The sequence below is a fragment of the Eublepharis macularius genome, chromosome 13, assembly GCF_028583425.1.
Source record: "Eublepharis macularius isolate TG4126 chromosome 13, MPM_Emac_v1.0, whole genome shotgun sequence".
NCBI lineage: Eukaryota > Metazoa > Chordata > Lepidosauria > Squamata > Eublepharidae > Eublepharis > Eublepharis macularius.
In genome coordinates this window covers 5,556,752-5,579,875 of record NC_072802.1, presented here as the reverse complement: position 1 = coordinate 5,579,875, position 23,124 = coordinate 5,556,752, and the positions used below count along the sequence as shown (strand labels likewise).

The 23,124-nt window shown below is 45.6% G+C and overlaps 1 protein-coding gene across 2 annotated transcripts in view; it reads right to left on the bottom strand.

Moving 5' to 3' along the window:
* Positions 1–12,544: 12,544 nt before the first annotated feature.
* Positions 12,545–23,124, bottom strand: part of AMOT (angiomotin) — a 95,169-nt gene continuing 84,589 nt past the window's right edge. For both annotated transcript variants that reach the window (XM_054995907.1, XM_054995905.1), the window contains exons 11-13: positions 19,966–20,198; positions 18,466–18,693; positions 12,545–16,593 (exon numbers count right to left, since the gene is read on the bottom strand). In XM_054995907.1, the coding sequence (XP_054851882.1) occupies positions 16,493–16,593; positions 18,466–18,693; positions 19,966–20,198 (562 nt within the window). In that variant the 3' untranslated portion in view covers positions 12,545–16,492. The remainder of the gene's footprint in view (positions 16,594–18,465; positions 18,694–19,965; positions 20,199–23,124) is intronic.

Below are 23,124 nucleotides of genomic sequence, written 5' to 3'. Positions count from 1 at the left end.
ATTATAAAGAAGTTTCCCTCCTTTGTGTTTGGATTTCACTATGGCTGTCAGGCAGCGATCTCAGATTTCTACTGAACCTTGTAGGGACCTGGATAGCGAGATACAGAGTTGGTTGTCATCTGCATATTGGTGACATCCAACTCCATAGCTGCAAATGAGTTCTCCTAAAGGTTTACATAGAGATTGAATAACATGCTTATTTGGATTCCTGTTTACAGTTACGCAGAAGGGAATTATGATAGCATTGTGAACTTTATCAGCATACGTAAATGACATTCTCAAAACAAATGGGGGTGGGCATTATAAAACGACTGGCATTTTCTCTCACATCATGAATAAGAGAAGAGGGGTTACGATGTTTTTGGAAACTGGTCAGCGTTGAAACGGCACTGAGCCTCGGAAAATCCTTATCCTGCTGGATGGGCGAAGTTTTACAGCAAGGAGTGAAAACATGGCAGGTTCTGGTGGGCTTCTTGGTTCCAAGACCTGAGGCCTCGATTTGTTAAGGCCTTTTTGCACACGTAAGAGGGAGACCTGAAAAGCAGGTGTCATTCTGTTTCTGTGTATCACTCGGGGTGGGAGTGCACCCTTGTGGAGGAGTGCACCTTCTCTATGCATACATCCATTTGAATCATCCAGTGGGGAGGAAAGATCAAATGCCCATGGTTTCTAATCCTCAAATGCCCATGGTTTCTAATCCTCAGATGCCCATGGTTTCTAATCCTCAAATGCCCATGGTTTCTAATCCTCAAATGCCCATGGTTTCTAATCCTCAGATGCCCATGGTTTCTAATCCTCAGATGCCCATGGTTTCTAATCCTCAGATGCCCATGGTTTCTAATCCTTCCCGTTTTTCGTACCCTAGTCAAGTAAACTCCTGTTTTACTCTAGAGATGTGCCTGCATAAAATAAAGCTGTAGTCATGAAAGAGAATGCATTTCCTTGGTTCCGAGCCATAGCCTTGCTGCTGGCTCATGCTGCAACTCAGCTTCATTTGGGTTGCTCCTCCTGGTGGCTAAAAGGCAAAGGTGGCATGAGAAGAGGAGGGGTTGGTGGCTACTGAAAGAAGACTCTGAGCATGAGGGAGTATCAGGAGTCCTGGCTGGGTTGAGGAGGATTCCCTCACTGAAAGAGGACTTCCCTCCTAGTGTCCGAGTAGGGCTGTGCTCTCTTGCTTGCTCCAGAGCCGTGTGCCTGAGCCTGAAGTGAGGCTGGACTGGTCAGGCACTGGGGTGCAAGCATCACCCCTCTTCCTCATCATTTGGTTTGGTTCATTCTTGAGAGGGCAATATGTTTATCTCTGAAATCTAATATTAGACTGGCAAAATTTTGTCTGCACAAAAAAAGAAACACAAGAAAGAGGCAAGCCTGCAGTGTGCTGGGAGGGGGGCCCTCAGCAGGACTACCAGCTCTGGGCAGGGAAAGTCCTGGAGATTTGGGGGTGGAGCCTGGGGAGGGTGGGGTTTGGGGAGGGGAGGGACCTCAGCAGGGTATAAGACCACCCTCCAAATCAGCCATTTTCTCCAGGAAACTGATCTCTGTAGTCTGGAGGTCAGTTGTGATGCTGGAAGATCTCCAGGCCCCGCCTGTAAGCTGGCAATCCTCCTAACCTTTAGGCTCACAGAAAACTATTGGATCCTTCCTGTGTATTGGAGGGGAAAGCTCCAGAAAGAGGACAAAAAAAAAAAGACTGGGAATCTGCCTGGACATGTTGCCGTAGAAACTGGGCAGAGCGAGGGAAGAGCCTGGGTGCGTTCCTGACTTCGTGTTGCTGGGTCAGGTCTGTGTAAAATGCAAAAGCTGCCCAGTGTCCCTCTCTGGGCCTGTTTTCATGAGTGGGCAGCGGTGCTGCTCTTCTCCTCTTGCTTCTCCACCTAGTCTGCCCAGGGTGTGAGCCTTTGCTTGGTGACCCAGAAGGTCCCAGGCTCAGTCGCTGGCATCACCGTTTAAAAGGATCATGTTGGAGGTGATGCAAAAGACCTGCAGGACTGCTGTCAATCAGAGTAGATAATACTTTGGTGGACTGATGGTCTGATTTAGTATAGGGTGTTCATGGTAGGCTTTGGAAACAGCCTCCTCCCTCTTTTGCCCCTCACAAACTCAGGATGTATCACCTGTCTAGCAGAGCCCCTTTAAGTCCATTGCCTGTATTGGTTCAGGCTTCTAAGTTTCCACAGGCCCAGTTCTGGCTTGACTTCCTGGGAGCAGAATGTCCGGCTCAGCTAATTAACGGCACCTGCAAGCTGTTGCCGAGGGGGGGGGGGGGGCTTGAGAAACAAGGGAGTCTTATCCCAGTTCCCGCCTAGCAACGCAGACTGACGGCACCTCTGATTGGCTAGAAATCTGAGAGGGGGATGTTGGCTCCTCTCAGCCCTCAGGTGGCTCCAGGCGACTTTTCCACCAGCACGAGGGAGATTTGTGCTCTAGGCCAGGCCTGACAACCAGACCTGCCTGGTATAGTTTAAGGAGTATGTTAGTGAGTATAAGCCTCAAGTTTTCCTCAGAGAAATGCTAAGTTAGCCAGCTTTATGTTTTAGTTAGTCAGCTATAGTTACAATAGACAAGCTTTTATTGTTTAAAATGCCCTTTGCTTGTGCCTTAGTAGAGTGGTTCCTGCTACTTGCATACATTCTTCTGAAGTAATAAACCCCTTTTGTGTAAGCCTTGTGTCTGTGAGTGTCTGGCCAAGCGTGTGCAGAGTCCCCCAGGTTGGAAAAGAACCCGGAGACCGGTGAGTCTCAACAGGAGGGGTAAGGGCCATTCTTCCAGGAGGCCTGCGAGGGGTCTGAGTGGCTGTAAGCAGCACTTGAAGCGGCAGGCGGGAGGTAGCCCCCTTGGACCCCTATCCTGGATATCACCTAAGCCCAGAAGGAAGATGCCCAGCTGTAACAGGCATGTCTGAGCCTATCTCACGAAGAACCATGTTCTCCCATGTGGACCCGCCCATTCGCTCTGGTCATCCTGGCCCTGCTTTGGGTGCTCCCGCCATCTGAGGCTAGACGGGTGGCAACCCCAAAGGGGGACTTCTCAGTTGTGGTACCAAAATTTTGGAACTCTCTTCCCTGGGAGATTCGGCTGTTCCCCTCTATTGCTGTCTTCCTCCTGCAGGCGAAGACTTTTTTGCTTTGTTTGGCATACCCTCAATAATGGTGAAGAAAGCTGACAGGAAGAAAAATGATTCATTTGAAATATGGTGCTGGAGGAGAGTTTTGCAGATACCGTGGACAGCCAAAAAGACAACTGAGTAGGTTCTAGATTAAGTCAAGCCTGAATTCTCCCTAGAAGCTAAAATGACAAAAGTGAGGCTATCATACTTTGGTCACATCATGAGAAGACAAGATTTTCTGGAAAAGTCAATAATGCTAGGAAAAGTGGAAGGCAGTAGGAAATGACCCAAAATGAGATGGCTTGACTCAATAAAAGAAGCCACGTCCTCCAGTTTGCAGGATCTGAGCAAGTCTGTTAATGATAGGATATTTTTGAGGACTTTCAGTCATAGGGTCGCCATAGGTCATTGATAGCAAGCTTTATCTAAGGTGAGACTGTAAGATGTATTTCTCAGAACTCCTGCTACAAAGGCGTATCGGACCCACTTGCTGCTAGTCAGCTGGCCATGGTATATAGGGAAAGTGGCTTTTTAGACTAGGATTCCTATGACCAACATCTACTCTAAGATGTTGCCATGAATGGAATCTACCTCAATAAACTGGAAGTTCTATCTTTTCTACAATTTGATTGTCTGAAGATTAATTACATTGGAGGAAATGCTTTTAAGTTACTCTGCTGCCAAACAAACTGTATCTATTTCTAATAGCCGTACAGCCACTGCGTTACAGTGTGCATCAGATGGCGCTGAGCTGTGAAAAGTGAAGTCCCATAAGGTGGCCATAGCAGAAGCTGCTCTTCCTCCCCTTCTTACCCAGAGACAAGCAGATCAAAAACCAACTAAACACTGATGTATTGTCGAAGGCTTTCACGGCCGGAGAACGATGGTTGTTGGGGGTTTTCCGGGCTGTATTGCCGTGGTCTTGGCATTGTAGTTCCTGACGTTTCGCCAGCAGCTGTGGCTGGCATCTTCAGAGGTGTAGCACCAAAAGGTGCTACACCTCTGAAGATGCCAGCCACAGCTGCTGGCGAAACGTCAGGAACTACAATGCCAAGACCACGGCAATACAGCCCGGAAAACCCCCAACAACCATCAACTAAACACTGATGCTGTCTTCTAATTGTCACCTCCTTTCTGTTGCTCAGCTCCAGGTGCTTCAGCAGGATATCCTTTCTGTGTTGTCAGCACTGAGCGGGATGTGGCAGCTGTCATTGTGAGAAGGAACACAGCTGCGGAAGCCATCAGCATTGCAGACAGGGGGAGGATTGGCACTCTCTGTTGAGCTGGCCATGAAACGCCTCCCTTTCCTTGATGATGTGTTAATGGTTTTCATTGGTGGTCACTCCCAGCCTGAACACCATGTTCCTCCACCTTCTTCCTTCATCTGCTCTTTTTCCTCTGTAAAGGAGGGTGACAAACCTATTGGCAAGTTGCATCCTAGCTGTTGTCTGTGCTCAGCGCAGTCAAGTTTAATTGGCTTTCTTCCATCAGTATTTAAATCTCAGAATGGCTTCTTAGCATGACCTGGCTAATCTGGCCTTGTGAATCCACACCACAGTAACCTTGTGTCTAAACTATTATAGCATGCTCTATGTGAGATTGTCCCTGAAGACAACTCCAGCAGTTACAGAGCACCACTATTGGGAACTAGGCAGAGTGTGCACACAACACCTATTCTGCAGTTACTCCATTGGTTACTGATTAGTTACTGGGTTCAGTTGAAGGTGCTGGTTATTATCTATAAAGTACATCATGGCCTAGAATCCACGTATCTGCAGAACTCTCTCCCCCAATATAGCTGCTCATCTGAACAAATCCTTTGGAAGGTGCTGTTACTCAAATAGGAGGTCTTCTTAATTAGTTGGGGGAATTAGCATTAAGGAAACAAGAGGGGAGGGGTGACTAGGAATAGGCTAACCCATGTCTATGGGGTTTATTCTGCATGGCAGACAGGGGCAGAACACTCAAATAGATCAGGCAGATGTTCAACAAGCAAGGGTTTTTTTATTAAAGAGAAATAAAAGGGCAAATGCACAGAAAACCATACACAGCACACACACAAGGCTAATTAAGAAAATCAGGGAGGAAATAGGGAGAAAGCATTCTCAGGGAGGGTAATAGTTACCAGTCTGTAGAGGGGTCTGTGGAGGCAGCAAAACGACTAGCGTTTCAGGGAGAAGCGAAGAGGCCCAAATGGATTTGGGGGCTTGTGGATGGATCCAGAACACACAGCATATGGCTGGGGAGCCCAATTGTAGGGTGAAATGCTCCCTGAGGCAGGCTGATGTCTTCACCCCAAAAACAATGGCTTAATGGTTTTCTCCGGAGATGGACAAAGGAGTTGGGAGAGGTTTCCTAAGGTGGACTATAGATGTGAAAGGTGCTTGATGACTAATGATTTCAAGTAAATGGGTGCATGTGTCTTTAAATGCTTTGTGTGAGATAGGTGAAGAGGGGGGATGAGTGAGCGATGTGATTGGCTGATGACTGAGAGTGTGGGCGGAGTGAAGGCAGTTTGAGACTGAGAATGCAGAGCAAAATAGGCAGTCAGAAGAAGGCCGGCCGGCTGTGGGCTGCCTGAGTATACTGAAGTATTCATGAGAGAAATATAACCTGTGTGGGACCTGAACTGAGCCTGTTTGTGAAAGGACACTCAGTCAGGGAAAGAGAGGCTAGTTGTGTGCTGCCTGAGCAGGTTTCATATTTCTGTGAGGGAAATATTGAGTCAGAGAAAGAGGCTAACTGTGTGTGAAGCCTTAGAAGAGATCTATACGAATGAGTTTACAGGAAGTAACTTTAAGAACCGAGAACTACGTTTATGAAACCGATACGCTTCTTGACTAAATAGAAGTTTATTTTGTTTTGTTATATCCCAGTGTAGCTGTCATCGCTATATCCCATTCCTATCCTCAGGGCCACATAGAACCACGAAGGAGCCTGACGCTTAAACACGTTACCAAAGGGGAAATTTGAATAAAATATTTTGGAATAATATATTCCTGGTGGCAGCAAACTACCCAGAGGGTGTAAAGGGAAGATTAAAAGAACAATCTACCCCAAAGAAAGTACAGGTCATAACAATGACCCTTTGAGCATTCTCTGGGAAAAGCTACCAGGCTTGTTGAATAGCTTGGGTGTTGCTTGATTGGGGTATCTAGGTAAAGGGAAGCCAGGCTGGGTGTTGACAGAGATGAGTCAAGAGCTTCCTGGGAGCCTCATTGCTCTAAGTTTCGCATCTCTGGGGCCGTTGGTCAGTCAGCTGCTCTGCTCACATCCTAGTAATTTGTCCATGCTCCTGCCCGGTTGGTATTCATTCTGCCTTGGACAAAGCAGCGTCTTAGAGTATGAGGAATGGGATTTATGATATTCCATCTATAAAGTGCCCACTCAGAGCCAAGCTACAAGTGACTTTTTTCACGTGAACACTTGATCGTTCTCGCAAGTTTTCCTGGGAACTGAAGTCCAAGTGTCCTTCCCCTCTCTGTTAGAATCGCTGCCTGAAGAGCCAGAGAAAGCCGACGGCAGAAGCAGCTTTTGCAAATTGCTCCTCCAGTCACAAGCCTGCTGGACAAGAGGGCTCCCAACGATCGTTTGGGGGCGGGCAGCTGCTACTTTCTCCCTGGGCATCCTGCTCCCGGGGAGCTGCTCTGGAGAAAGCCGCCGTGTCGGTGAAGCTCCAGCCGCAGCGACAGTGGAAGAATCTGCTGCTGCTCTAACATGCTCTCTTTTCAGTTTTTCTCCAGGTGCTCAAGAGCGGGGGAAGGGAATGTTAGAGCAGAAGCAGATTCTTCTGCTGTTGCTGCAATTACAACCCTCAATGAGAGACTTTCACACAGTTGCTAACTGAATGCAGTTGAGAACTGAAGCTTATATGACCTGTCTTTAATCACTGTGAGCCAAACAGTTTGAGTTTATGTGTTGTGGTCTGTATATGTTCAATCCAGATGAATAACAATGTATAATGGATGTAATCAATAATGATGATGATGTAATCAATTTATTTATCACATATTGTAATTGTGTACTGTTTATTATATTGAATTGAGATGAGTGGCTGTATTGCTTACTTAGAGAGCCTGTGTTTTTCCTCCTGTATTTTGCTTGCTCTCTCTTTGAAAGCCTCTGTTCTAGTCAGTGTCTTCTTGAAAACTGCCAGTGAAGGGGAGCTCACCACCCCCCTAGGCAGCTGATTCCACTTTTGAACTACTCTGACCGTGAAAAAGTTTTTCCTAATCTCCAGCTGGTACCTTTCTGCATGTAATGTAAGCCCATTGATTCGAGTCCTATCCTCTATCCTCTGCTGCCAACTGGAACAGCTCCTTGTCCTCCTCCAAATGACAGCCTTTCCAATATTTAAAGAGAGGAATCATGCCCCCCCCCCCAATCCCCAATCTCCTCATCTCCAAACTAAACATCCTCAAGGCCCTCAGCCTTTCCTTTTTAGGGTTGTTTCCAGACCCCTGATCATTCTCGTCATTCTCTTCCGCACCCTCAATTTTGTCCACATCCTTTTTGAAGTGAAGCCTCCAGAACGGCACACAGTACTCCAGGTGCAGCCTGACCAAGGCTGTATAGAGTGGGGCTATGACCTCCTGTGATTTCAATACAATGGCCCTTTTGATACAACCCAAGACTGAGTTTGCCTTTTTTGCCACTGCATCACACTGACTGCTCATATTTAGTTTACAGTCCACTCTTATTCCAAGATCTCTTTCGCACACACTACTACCCAGAAGTGTATTCCCCATCCTGTATTTGTGCTTCACATTTTTGTGGCCCAGATGTAATACTGCACTTTTCTAGGTTGAATTGCATCCTGTTCACAACCGCCCACTTCTCCAGAGTATTCAAGTCTTGTTGAATTTTAACTCTATCTTTTTCGGTGTTTGCCACTCCTCCCAATTTGGTATCATCAGCAAATTTAATGAGTAGCCTGTTTATCCCTTCATCCAGATCATTGATGAAAATATTAAAAAGCACCGGGCCCAAAACCGAGCACCCCACGGGACACCTCCCTTCAATCTGATGAAACACCATTGACCACCACTCTTTTGGTGCAGTTCTCTAACCAGTTCCCTATCCACCGAACTGTCCTATAGTCCAATCCACAGTCTTCCAGTTTACCCATTAGAATGTCATGGAGAACCTTATCAAAAGCTTTACTGAAATCCAGGTAAATCACATCGACAGAGTTCCCACGATCCAGTAAGCTTGTCACTCAATCAAAGAAGGAAACCAGGTTGGTCTGACAAGATCTGTTGGGAACAAAACCATGTTGACTTCCCCGGATCACAAAGCGGTCCTTCAGATACTTACAGATCGATCCCTTTAAAATCTGCTCTAATATCATCCCAGCAACAGAAGTCAGACTGACTGGCCTGTAGTTTCCCGGGTCATCCTTCTTCCCTTTCTTAAAGATTGGGATAACGTTTGCTCTTCTCCAATCTTGTGGCACATCCCCAGTCCTCCAGGAGGCCTTAAAGATGATGGACAGAGGCTCTGCAAGTTCTCTAGAAAGTTCTTTGAGCACTCTTGGGTGCACACCATCTGGCCCAGGGGATTTGTATTCGTCCAGTGCAGCCAGGTGCTTCTCCACAACCTCTCTGTCAATGTCAGCTAGCCCCTCAGGTGTCCTGTCATGTCTACTACCATCTCTAGATGGGCTTGAGTTCTTCAGGGAGAAAACAAGAGGCAAAAAAGTCATTAAGCCTGTTTTTTCTTTGTCTTCCATCAGTTTCTCCTTCCACACCCAACAGTGGTCCAATTGCCTTTTACCTTGCGTTTGCTTCTCATATCTGTAGAAGGTTTTCTTATTGTAGTGAGCCCCCCCCCCCGCCAGACCCAGCTCATACTGAGCTTTGGCTTCTCTGATGGCTGATCTGTAGTATCTAGTAACCATATATTCCTCTTTAGAGGTCTGTCCTTCTCTCCATTTCCTGAATATTTCCTTTTTCTCCCTTAGCTTATTCTGGAGCTCTCTGTTCATCCACACTGGTTTCTTAGATCCCTTACCATGTTTCCGTCTTGCTGGAATAGTGAGGGCTTGAGCTTACAAAAGCTCATGTTTGAAAAGAGCCCGCCCTTCACTCGCTCCTTTCCCTTCCAGCACACTCCCCCACGGAATGACTCTCATCAAGCCTGTGTTTCATTGAAGATGGCCCTACGAAAATCTAACTTATGTGTCTGGCTATGAAATTCCTTGCCCCCCCACAGCAACTGGAATTCAAGGAGGACATGGTCACTTTCCCCTAAGTTCCCCACCACCTTCACCCCATCTACCAATTCTTCCCTGTTGGTTAACATTACGTCTAGTATGGCCGAGCCCCTTGTAGCTTCCTCCACCATTTGAAAAAGGAAGTTATCGGCCAGGCAGGTCAGGAAGTTGTGTGATTTTGCTGCTTCGCTGAGCTTGTCTCCCAGCACACATTGGGGAAGTTGAAGTCACACATAATTATAAAGTTCTGATATCTGGATACTCTACCAATCTGTTCAAGGACGGCAGCATCCATTTCCTCTCCCTGGTCAGGCAGTCTGTAGCACACTCCAACAACATCCTTTGTCCTTCCTCCCCTTACTTCCACCCATATATTTTCCACTGGGTTGTCAACCACATTCTTCAGAACTTGCTGACAATCACATTGCTCACGTACAATGCCACTCTGCCTCCTCTTCTACCCATCCGTTTTTTCTTGAACAACTCGTACCCATCCATTACCACATTCCAGTCATGGGAATCATCCCACCACATCTCAGTAATTCCTACTATATTGTAGCCCTTTGTTTGCAAGGGAAGCTCAAGCTCTTCCTTATTATTACCTTTATTACCCGTATTACCCGGGGATTGGTATATAGGCACTTGTAGCCTTGTACCTTTGTTTGATCTGTCCTACCCAGGTGGGCCCCTGCTTTTACCACTTCTTTATTGAAATCCTCATGTTGATCGTCCCTTTCCCCTTGCATCATCAGTTTAGAGCTCTCCTGATGAAGCTCTCCAGGTTCTTTCCAAACATTTTCTTCCCTGACCTTGAGGGGTGAAGCCCATCATGTGCTAGAAGGCCTTCTCTAAGAAAACTTATCCCATGGTCCCAGAAACCAAAGCGCTCCTGCCGGCACCACCACCTCAGCCAACGATTCACCTCGAATATGGTCTGCTCCCTTTGCATTCCTCTTCCTTTGACAGGAAGATAATACCACCTGTGCCCCCACTGTCTTCAACTGCCTTCCACGAGCTTCATAGTCCTCTTTAATTCTTCCGATGGTATTTGCGGCTGTGTCATTCGTTCCCACGTGAACCAGCACTAACGGGTACTGATCAGTCAGTCTATAATATCCTGAATTCTGGCTCCCGGCAAGCAACACAAATTGGAGTAGGGGATCTGGCCTGGACACATGATGTTCGATACCCCTGAGCAGAGTCCCTGATGACCACCACCTTCCATTGTTTTCTACTTCCATGTGGCCCCATGCGCTCTTCACTCCCTTCTCCAGGTGTTTGTGGTTCTTCTTCCACTCGTGTCTCTGTCACCATCTCAAGCACCTTAAAATAATTCTTGAGCTCCAGTGGACCAGAGCATCACCTTAGTCCACGTCTTCTGGTTTGTATTGCAGAACTGAGAGGAGGCTCAGAAGGGAGATCGACTCTTCCTTGTTCTCTTGGATTTATTTCTTCATGCTTGAGCAGAGCCCCCAGGCTCTTCTCAATAAAATCCTCCCCTTCCTTGATGTCCTGAAAGGTGGTGATCCTCTTCTCCAGGCTCCAGACAAAGCTCAGAAGAGCTTTTACTCTGGCAAAAATGAATGGTCCTCCCTTGGCAGTTTTGGAGGGTAGATGCAAGAGTGCTGGGAAAATATCAGTGTGCAGTGCAAAGAAAGCTAGAAAATGTACCTGCAAAGGTATCAGACAAAAGTACTATAATACAGAGTGGGTAGTATTAGCGGCTTCGGTTGAAAATGGATATTTCTGTACAAAAAACAAAATACAGTTTAAACAAATAGATAACACTAAAGAGTATGCTATATTTCTTCTTTTCAGGAAGAGATGTGTTGTGTACTCAAGACGGTCTTTCGGGAGCAAATTCCAAAATGGTAACCACATCCTGGTGACAAAGTCTCCAGTCAAGCTCTTAGGACATTCACAGCACAACCCTAAACAGAGTTAACCCCTTCCAATGCATTTAGACAGAGATGGCTGTGCTTGGGATTGCACTCAGGATCAAATTAGATGTGCAGAGAGTTAGGTTTGGGTTCCCCACAGCCACAAAGCAGCTGTGGGCAATGGCTGTTAAGAAATAAAAGGAAGCTCAAATGGCCTCAGAATGCCACCACGGGGGGGGGGGAGGACTCCTGCCTCTCCACTCAGCCTTTTCCCCATGCCAAAATAGCACTGGGGAGGGGGGTAGTCTTTGTTTATAGTGCTTCAAATGCACAGAATACTCCACGTGGAGCAGCAAAACAGAGACCCCCCTTACTTATTCCGAGATTTTGGAAAATGACTTGAGAGGGGAGACAGGAGCCTTTTCACCCTCATCTCCTGCAATGTTGTTCTTTTTGTATTTGGTGCTCTTCCTTTTCCTGATATATCTTCCCTTCCCCCTGCTGTTCCCCCACCCCCACCCCCACCCCCACCCCCTTTATGTGTTCCAGGAACTCTTCCCCTTCCCTGATAAGCTGGTGTGTGGACAGGAGTGCCCCAAGTCCTTCTCCTCCAGTAGGGCTACCAGCTTACACTTAATACAAGTGTAGTTTTCATTAACCTCTGGAAGGAAGATGGACATGGCAGACGTTGCAGGTCACTACTTCAGCCCCCTCATCAGTCGTGTTGCTTCAGTGCATAAGGAAGTAGACCAGACTTTCCTGCACTCCTTTCCAACTCCCAGATAAAACTCCTTGTTTGCTCCTCCCAAAGAGCAAAGCGCTCTTTAAGCCTTAATTGCTCAGCTCAGTATTACTGGTGGTTATTTTTATTCTTCAGTGTTAAGTGACTGACTTTAGCAGCTTTTAATAAGCCACTTCCCTGAACTGTATTGAAAAGTGGGGCATAAATAGAGTCAGACACTCAGAAAGCTAAAACCAAGGAAGACCTCGCCCCTGTCACAGTTTGGCCAGAACGGTCTTCATGGGAGACGCAGAAGTTAACCCTTTGCCAATGCTTTTTTTGTAGATGACACTGGGGTACAGAACCCGGTATCTTGCGTCTCCACAGTCTGAACACATGTTCCTGCAGTGTGGAATAGGGGGATTCGACCAGGTCCTTTCTCAGCACTTACTCCAACAACTCCCGTTCCTTTGATTAAAAGGAGAATGTACAATATATAATCATTTAAAGATGAGTGAACGAATTTTAGAATTAAATGTGAAAAACAGTTCAGAAATACTGTTTGCTAACTTAACATGGTAGGAAGCACCAAAAAACAAAACACACAACCCACCTCAAAAACATAAATTCACATAGATTTGGTTTTAATACACTTTTATATAGAAAAAAGTCAACATTGTTACAATTTCTAAAAGCTGTTAAATAGAAAGTCTGTGTTTCAAACTAGGCGTTTGTATTTTGGGCTTTAAAAGGTAAACAGTATATATTGGTCCCTTCATTTTGTAGCTCTGCCTTACTGGACACAGTTTATAGAATGCTAACTGGTGCTAGAGTTATTGTTTCATATATATGAAGAAACTGAACATATCTAAAAGGGGTCTTTCATACACCAAAAATAGTGTCATGGTTCCAATACGCTGTTTACAGTATTGGATATCCAACTGGTCATCACAAGATATGCAACTGTGTTCTGGTCCCTGCCAGAAATGAAAAGGAAAAAGCCTCCCAAAGACTCTTGGTGCGTACTTGTGAACGCGAGGGCTCCTCTTTAATTACTTGCGGCCTGGCTAACAGACCTTGTGACCTCCTCAAGTGTCCCTTCACAGCTGGGTGTTACAGCCTGCCAGGGCTCCCAAGAACTCAACCCACTTCTGTATGCATTTTTTGTTATCCATTCTCTCTTAAGCCGAGTTTTCTGGCTGGCCTGGACCCGCAACTGTAGAAAGGAGAAGGTGGGCATTTACTATTCTGCATTTTCATAAGTGGAGGTCCCTTCAGAAAACAAGAAGGGGGAGAATGGAATCCTGCAGTCCAAGGATGCCTTCGTGGGGAAGGAGGGAGCACACACTCAAACCCAGCCTTATCACTGGGCGGGATGTAACAGGCTCACACATAAGCCCTCCTGATGGCTTTAATTTCAGGGCGGATAGTGTTGGGTCTGAATCTGTACCTTCTGAAGGATGCTTCAACAAGCAGCAATATGCACAGCTGAAGAGCAGCCCAGTGCAGAGAAAGCAGAGAGGTGGAATCTCTGGCTTCCCCAGAGCTGAACTGAAAGTCTGGGGGATAAGGAGGGAACTGGGTCAGCAGGACAGCCCAGTGGTAGGCTAAAGAATGGGGTCCTGCTCCAGTGCTGCTAGTCCTTCCTCAACCCCAGCTTTCCCCTACTGTGGGACAAACTACAAATCCAGCTTGCTCCGGCAAGTGACTGGGATGCCTGGATGACCAGAATGGGAGAGGAGAAGCCACAGCTGCAGGCCAATTGGCACCTATGGCGCTCCAAGAAACAGGAGGGAGCTTTCGGGTCATAACCTCAAAATCTTAGAGGGCATTATTTGGCCCATGGAGAAGAAAAACTGAACACCTACACATGGACTTCCAAGATCACCAAGGGACAGAAATGAGGACCCGGCCCCCTCCTAAAAGCTGGTCCCACTGGCTTGCACAAAACTAACACCGTAGAGGAGGCACGCTGCTGCCCATTTCCTTTCCCAGTGGTTAGGGGAGAATGACCATGATTTTTCTCTGAATAGCCAGAAAACTCCACAGCAGATAGTTCTTTGGTATAGGAATGCAGGCACAGGAACGTGTGCCAGGCTAAATTGCTGTTGTGCTGCTACTAAAGGAAGAGCTCTCTGAGAAAAAAATGCCTGGAAATGCCAGTTAGGGGTCGTAGATTTAGCCCTGCACGGGGAAAGGGAAGAAAAACTGCTTTAGCAATTTCTTCAGAATGCTCAAGCAGTTACTGAAAAAAATATAGGACTAACGCTGCCCTAGGAATTAACGTCTTTGCAGAAATAAATGTCTTCTCTTCATAAATACAGCACAGTTACAATTATGAGGTTTACATTCTAGACATAAAAACACAAGTTCCTATACAGATACAAGGAAGAACTATATAGAGGCACCAAGCAAAGACATTCAATGTGTTCAGGACACTGCAACGTTTGCCTGTCTACGCAGTCACTTCAGTCTCAGGGCTGTCCCTGGTGGAATGAAATTGCAGGGGAGACAGACACCTGGAGTGTTTAAGAAGAAAGTAAGCCTAAACTTCATCCCATTGGCTCGTAGGGAAGTTTCCCCTAGACCATCTACAGATTTGCTTCTAGTACATCAGCTCAAGTTAAACACTTGATCTAAAGCTTGATTCAAGCATGACAGCCATCATTTTACAATGTCTCATTTCCAGTACAAAGCAGCTTTACAAAACAGGAAAAGTGTGCAGTTTGATAAGCAGCTGCATTTCTTTCTAGACAAATGTACCAACAGTTGTGTGTGACCCTATTTTAATTCAGAATTCGCTCCAGAAAAGTGTTTACCTAACAGGCCCTAATTGCTGCGCTCCAGGACCCTCCAATACTCACACTAAACACAGCAAGTGGGAGGTGTATGGAAACAAAGCGTCTTGAGAACTCCCCCCCCCCCCCCCCGCATTTCAATTTAGGAAAAGAACTTGAAACCCTAGAGAATCTCATCTGTGTCCTTTGTGGGGGTAAATAAAACTTCACAATGCTTTTGTTAGCACACTTTGATAACTTATATGTACAGAACAGGTCTTGCAGGATGCAACTGGTGCTTTACATCTAAGATTTTTCCATTCAAGCTGCCCCACAACGGAGAGGCCCTTCACCCTGCATTTGCCTCTCAGAAGCTCCAGGACAGATGCAAAGAGAAGGGGGAATTCATCTCAAAATGCTGAAAAGCTCAACACTTCATATTTTGTTCCAGGGTTCCACCTGTGGCTCCTGAACATCAAAAACTGGATACTTTTTGACTTGCTATACATATGAGAGAGAGAGACACACACACACAGACTGAAAGAAAATGAACAGGAAAGAACATTGCGAACCACTTCAGCAGTTGTTGATTTCAATGTTGTGCACCAAAGAAACTTATTCGCAGCAGAATTTTTTGGCCCAGTGCTGCAAAATTTATTCTAGCTCCCAGAGATAGAAAAATGAAAGTTACCAAGTATTTGTGATATTTCCAAAATAAACAAGTTTTCTATTGATCTGTGCAGAAGTTAAAGAGCATTACAGGAAACTCCAAGATTGGCAACCTGGAGGGTTTCTTTGTTTCTTAAAACACTGACCCCAATGTCACTATTACCTTGAGTAAGGCACTCAGTTTTTGTATGTTGATATACAAGCACCAAGAGGAAAGTTGCTCTCCTAGAATGAGGTGCTGTCGGTCTAACAAGGCATTTAGGAAGTCTGGAAAACTGCACACGAAGGACTCAGACTTCAGCTACTAAAAAACCCCAAGGCCCTGCTGTGGCCTGACTTATGGCCACAAACAGAATTGCAGAAGTAACCTCAGTCAAGGCAGTCGAATTACAGAGAACAGAACTACAAGCAAAGCAAGGACGTGCTGCTTGTTCAGTTAAACCCTAAAGGGGTTACTGAGAGGGAAAACAGCCCTTTGACACATACGAAAACGGCCAATTCCTTTCACCTCAAGGTATCTAACAGGAGGACAGAATTCTGAAAAGGAGGAAATATGCAAGGGCATGTGCACATTGCGGAAATACAACATTTGCCCAGTTCTGGAATGTTTAGTGAAAATGGGTAAGGAGAGGAGAGTTTCCTTATAGCTCTTGGAGCTGCATATAATGATTCTCAGGAATATCTGAATATTCAAGACACTTAAATGACAAAAAATGACAGCACCGTGATATTGCATGGCCACTGAAAAACCTGGTGAAAACAGGCTTTGTAAGGGCATGTAGACTTCAACGTCTAACAGTGATTTTTCTTCTTTTAAATACAAGTTTTTTAAAAAAAATACTGACATAAAAAATAGTGCATTTAAGACCTTGATTTTATCCAGATGCTGCCAGATCCAGTATTTTCGTTTAAAATGGCGGTAGGGGAAAATCATTTTCTCAGAAAGATCAAATCTATCTTATCATTTTGGAACAAATTATAACTTAACCTGCCCATACTTTTGAGAATGTATATACCGTGGCATGCAACTGTACGTTTGTTTATGAATCAGGTACTATTATTTGCTAATTTTAAAAAGTCTGTGGGTGTGTGATTCATGTTGTTTCACTCCAGTTTTGCATTTCTTCAGATAAGATATTCCACCATTTCTGCATCATTGAGGTCCTGCCCCAAACTTTGAACTGGGTTTTTTCTTTCTAGAGTGCTGGAATGGAAAACTGAGCCATCTATAAACAAGAGAAGGAAACAAAAGAAAGAAGCTGTGAGAGCTTACAAAACAGCAAAATCCTCAGATTTTATATTCAAGTAGCAAAATGCCTGCATTACAACAGGGAGAGACTGAAGGGGGGCAAATGCACTGCAAGGCCCTTATCAGGGGAGGGGGATGCACTCAGAGACACATCAAAAAGAGTCCAGTAGCACCTTTAAGACTAACCAATTTTATCGTAGCATAAGCTTTCGAGAATCACAGTTCTCTTCGTCAGATGCATGGAGGGCCAAAAGAAACTGGTCAGATATAGAGAAGGAGAGGGTCTTGGAGGTGCTACTGGACTCTTTTTGATTTTGCTACTACAGACTAACACGGCTAACTCCTCTGAACCTTAACAAGCAAACTGATCTCCATATCAGAAGGAGCTGTTTGCATCTCCATATCAGAAGGAGTTGTTTGCATCTACTCCGCCCTCCCCTCTCCTCCTCTATATCTGACCAGTTTCTTTTGGCCCTCCATGCATCTGACGAAGAGAACTGTGATTCTCGAAAGCTTATGCTACAATAAATTGGTTAGTCTTAAAGGTGCTACTGGACTCTTTTTGATTTTGCTACTACAGACTAACACGGCTAACTCCTCTGGATCAGAGACACATGAAACTGTTCTCATCATCAAGGACAAGGCCAACCAGCATCAAAAGCAGACAGCAGGCAATGCACAGTGCTTTATTTTCCCCACAGGATCCAATGGCAACCATATGCTTGAACTAGAGAAAGGGGGCAATGGTGTGTGTGGATTCCAATAACTGCAATTAGGCCTGCCACCAAAGGCCCATACTGCTCCTACTAGCATGAACACAGCTCTATATTTTGTGAAACCAATGTATTTACTTAGGCATTTATACCCTGCTTTCCTCTCCAAAGGGGACCCAAAATGGCAACTGGCCTGAGGACACCAAACTTCCACGGCAGAGGGGATCCAAACTTGGGTTTCCACACTAGCCCTGACCAATGAAACAGATGGGACTTTAGTAACTGCCTGTCTGCTCATGCACAGTGAAATCATAAAGATGCAAGGTGCACATTAACCTATTAATTCAATTCAATTCATTTGATTTCTAGCACACCCTCCCCGCAAATGGGCTCAGGGCGGGTTTCATCAAAGTATAAATATAATTAAAACCACATATAAAAACATAACTATCATAAAATACAATTTAAATTTACAGTTTACAATTTCCAAGATGAAGCAAGTGCACTGTAGCAAATAAGCAAGCCAAGGTTTACGGGGGGGGGGGGCAGCTACAGGAGAACGGGGACTCATTCAGATTGCAGACGGTGGATTGGCCAATCTAAATAACTCCCCCCCCCCATTTATTCATACACACGGAAAACAAGCATGCCAGAAGGGTAGGCTGAAACTCTTCTCCCCAATAATTAGTTTTCTAGGTTCACCAATGCAATTTTTTTTTTTACTGGGGGGGGGCGGGGAATAATTTAATCATGCAACCCCCCCCCCCCTGCAACCTGAAGCCATCCCATCCTGAAAGTGGGTTACTGTATGATGCAACGTTTCTCTAAATCTGGCCTGTGTCTTATTTGCTTCTCACAGCCTCTTTTAGAAGAAAACACGACCCTGCCCATGAAAATGTTCACCACCAGAACTGACTCAGAATCAGAACACAACATTCATCCTGCTCTTAATAGCCTTATCAGGTGTGCTGACCACCACTTTGTCAAACACAACTGAGCTGATGTTGGGGCCACAACACACAGTGGGATGAAAAGTTCAAAACTGTTCTAGCGCCCAAAGAGAACTAACTGCCTGCCTGCATTTGTTTGGAAGGGGCCAGAACAGGAGATTCAGGCCCCAGAGTCCCCAAACTTACCTGCTTTCTCTGCAGTGTAGGACAGACTCATAGCAGGCAGCCTCCCCTGCACAGGAGGCGTCGCAGCGGAAACTGAGATCTTGTTCTGCTCGCTGCTGCGATCTGTCTGAGTGCTGCAATCTCGGCTGCCAGTTTTTGAATGTGCAGAGAGTAGCGGAGTAGAGGGAAGAACAGGTGAGGGGGTTGACGGGATGGATTCTGAGCGGCCTTCTGTTCCCAGCAGAACACCTGAGGGAGGAAGAGAGGCCAAGATTGCAGGACAACTGCCTAACATCTGCATGTGCCCCTCCTTGGTTCTGCTCTGCCAGGTTCACTTTTTATCTAGCCTCCTGATGATGACAGCCCCTCTACTGCCAACACCTTTGAACCATCCTAAAACACAACAGCCATTTGAAGCCTATTTTGTGGTCAGTACTGACCTATGTAATATGTAAAGTGGCAGTCCTTGGTAATATCTCATACACCATCTCTGTTCTTTAAAGTTACCCTTCTTCTCAGTGGTACACAAATTTTGGCTGGTCTTGATAACCATCAATAGCCCCAAGTGATGTATCATTTATACAGTACAGCATGTTTTGCTGTACTGTATAAACGTACCTGCAATTAGAGACCGAACACTTGAACTCTTTCTCACGAAGCATATGCGCTCACATCCTCCTGCATACTGACCCTTAGCATGCCGTGGAGAACCTGCCCCAAACTAGACACACTAGGCGTGTATGTTTACTCTTCAAGAGTAAACAGACACAACATTCAAGATGCGTCCAAAGGAAAAGGCAGGCAACAAAGAACAGGGAACTGCAGATGGCAGCGGAGAGAGGCATGCAAAGACAAGCCTGGCCTGGAAGTCGTTCTTATGCGACTGAACATCTGACCCACATGGCTACCGTCAAAGCACAACAGTTTTCATTGCCTGGGAAGCTGCTTTAAAACAAGCTAATAAAACAGAGTTCAAGAGAAAACTGGGGAGGAAAGGTGGGATATAAATAAAGTAAAATAAAAATAATAAATTAAAGCTGAAACTTGTGAGCGGTTGAGTTTTGTGACTTTTCTTCATCCCCACTGGATCTTTCTCTCTTCCCCACACACATACGTTACCTGTATCGATCCAGACAACAATCTCTGGGGCTGTCTATTTGGTACATTTTGATCCTGCCCTTCTTCACAAGGGAGGTGGCGTACACAGCTTCCCCTCCCTCATTTTATACTCTGCCTCTGAAGCAGGTGAGGCTAAGAGAGTGAGTGGCTCAAAGGGAGAATGGGAAAGGGGGTGTGAACCTTGGTCTCCTACTCCTGGGTCTAGCTGTCTTAACCACTACACCACACTGCTTCTCCCGAGTGATGACGTAACGCGCCAGTCATCAGAAAAAGGGAACTGTTCTGCCCCGCTGCCTTGTTTTCACCCCACTGATGGCTGCCATGATGTCATGGCCAAGCTGGGTCTGAACTCTACTCCAAGCTCACCACTCTTCTCTTTCCAGTTTCTCACAAACAAATTACCTAAGCTGCCTTTCCAGCTCTTGTCCTCCTTCTTCTCTTCCAGGATGGGGGTGCTGCTCAGCGTGGATGAGTGGGAAAGCAAGCCAGACCCTGTGTTGGAGATGGACATCAGGGACTTGGCTGGTCTCATGGAGGACAGCTGGTCGGTCTTGCCGGCCTCCTTCCGGGAGCGCTGCTGGAGGACTTTGATCATGGCATCCTTCTCAATGATCTGAGCATGGAGAGTCTTGATTCTAAGGAGGGACAAAAGGCAGTCCTCTGTGTCACTGTTACGGCCCTCTTGCCAGACAGCTAGGGAAAGGTGCAGACAGAGGGTTCCGCCTGGCCTAGCACCTAGGAGAGGTGGATCAGAACTATGTTTGCAAGAAGAGCACCATGACACATTTCTTTAGGCAATGGAAGCTGCAGCGTCAGAGCCACATGTTTCTGAAACCCAATGGACTCCCCACTGGGGGGGAAAGACAAACAGGAGAAAAAATGCATGTCCTTGAAAATAAAGGTTTGTTTATTGGGGCAAGACCTTACATAACACCTAACCCTGCAGGAGGAATGCAGGCCAGCAATGTTGAGATCTAAACCATCATCTTAATTCAGTGCTTGAGGCACATGATGCTTACAGGACAACAGGAATGAGCAAACTGGAGAGAAAGGAAAACGTATAACTGAACACAGACCCTTCCCCTTATGACTGTGAGTCATAAGGTTATGGAAGCCTGCTGGGAATTAAGTTGGCAACCCCATTCTAAACAGGCAACAGATCAACTAAGCATCAGCGCACACAATGCCCAAACTAAGGTGTGACATTCCCACAGCCAGGTGCTGTGCAGCCTTGACCTGTAAAGTGGGGCAGGGGATATCTCCATAGATGGCCGCCTGTTGGAAAGTTCTCATAAGCACAAGAATGCATTTTTAGTTTAATAGTAGAACATTTGGTGGAGCTCACAAACCAGGCAGAAGCCAGACTGCACCCCATTAGGCTGAAAAAGGAATCTCATGCAAGATCTTGAAGCCTTCTCTACCCAGCAATTTTTCAAATCATGGGAAGAGAAGCACAAAGTCCTCTCCTCTGATGCAACACAACTTACACAACTAGACAACTGTTCACATTAGAAGGCTTCTGCTCTTACTAAAAGTATGGACTGGTGTTAGTAGCAAACAGAGGGAACTGTTGAGAGGTAGAATTGTCAAGAACCATGTTGGTCCACAATAAAACTAAAAAACTATAGTAGCATCATCATTGTTTATTAGGCCATCCAAAATACAGTAAATGGAAGATTTGTATTCACTTACTGTGAAGCTTCCTTTCTTGGTGGTCCAGGAGTGGGGCAGTCCTTACTTTTGGGATATAGCTCCTCCTCTCCGAAGGCAGGGTCAGTCAGCTGATTTTGATCCTGGAGGGGAGGGGCTTGTCCCTGGAATCACTGGTCTGTTCCCAAGCCCTGACTCCCCATCATGATACCAGAAGGGAAAACAATAACTCCCCTCAATTTTTTTTTTAATAGAAAGATCCCTCCCTTGAATCCACTGGGAGGAAGACCATCATCCTAACTCTTCATCCAATCCTTAGAAGCCGCCCACAAGAAACTCAGGTGGGCAGGACTGCCCCACTCCTGGACCACTGAGAAAGGAAGCTTCACGGTAAGTGAATACAAATCTTCCATTCTCCGGTGGTCCTAGGAGTGGGGCAGTCCTTATTTTTGGGACATACAATAGCAGTGTACCCCAGGGTGGGTAGTCCAGCTTCCAGGCCTAGAGGGTATGTATTAGTACCCTCCTACTTAAAGGTTGTCTCTGGGGAAGACAACTTATCTATCCTATATTTCTTGATGAGAGAATATACTGATTTCCTTGTGACCACCTTATCAATCGTTTCTAATGACTAAAGGATTTATAGGCTGCCTGTGTCGCTGTTTCCCTTAGTGAGTGCGCCCTGACATCTATGGGCATCTCCAGACCTCTGGCTTGACATGCCAGAATTATGTACCCTCTGCTTTACCTACTTAGCCAAGAAAAGGACACTCTGGGTCCCAAGAAGGACCTCCTGTAAACACACAACTAGTGTCCCAGACTTCTGAAACACTGTTTGGTCCTGCCCAAGTGGAATCTCACATCTCTACATATATCAAGGTAGTGAGATTTATTTATTTATTTTCTTCCCGTGCTTTGGACTAGATTAGAAAGAGGGAAGTACTATCTCTCCTGTCCTATAAAAACATGAAATTCACCTTTGGAAGAAAGTTGTCTTTGTTCATAATTTGCTCTACCATCTTGGAGGAACGGGCATGGCTCTCTACCTACTGCTAGTGCCTGCCATTCTGACACTTGTCTAGCTGATTTTATTATCATCTGAAATATGGCTTTAAAGGTCAGTTCCTTTAGGGGACATGAGGTCATAGGCTCAAGGCATCTTTTGTGTAATGCTCTCAATACCAGATTAAGATTTCACGTGGGAAAAAACCAGCGAATCATGGAAGATTCTACAATGAGGTCCCCTTTTAGAATCCACTGCCATGAAGGTGATATATTAGGGAATGTCCCTTCCTAGAACCCCTAATTGGTCACTACCTGTTGTCTAAGGGTGTTGGTATTAAGACTTTTCTTCAACCCCTCTTGAAGAAAGGATAGTAACGCCCCAATTAGCCCCAAAAGATTACATTACTCTATCCATGCACTGTTCTGGGAACTTGGTAGGAATTTTTATAGACTCTGTGGAACTCTTCCTGGAGGCTAGCATAGTACCAATCACGCCTTCTCTTTAGTCCAACCCTATTAGCTTTTTGTGTTCGACCTCCACACTGTGAGGCTTGTCAGAGCTGGTCAGGGGTGTCATATTAATCCCTGCTTCAGTGGAGGTGCCAGGGATCCATGTTTTAGGGGTCCCACCCAATAAGCTTTGGAAATTACTGGAGTGCTTTTGTTTGGCTGCAAAAAACTAGCCAGTCACTTAGCTAGGAACGAAGACAGGTTTAGTTTTGATGTAAATTCCTCATTCACCCCCCTAAATTTAAGATTCTGCTGGTGCACTATTAATTCCAGAATTATAATTCTTTCATGCATCTCTTCTTTCTCTTGCTGCAGAGCGCATATTTCAGATTGCAAAGAGTTAGAAATATCGAACACATTATCAGTTTTTTGAATAACATTATTCATTTTTGCTTG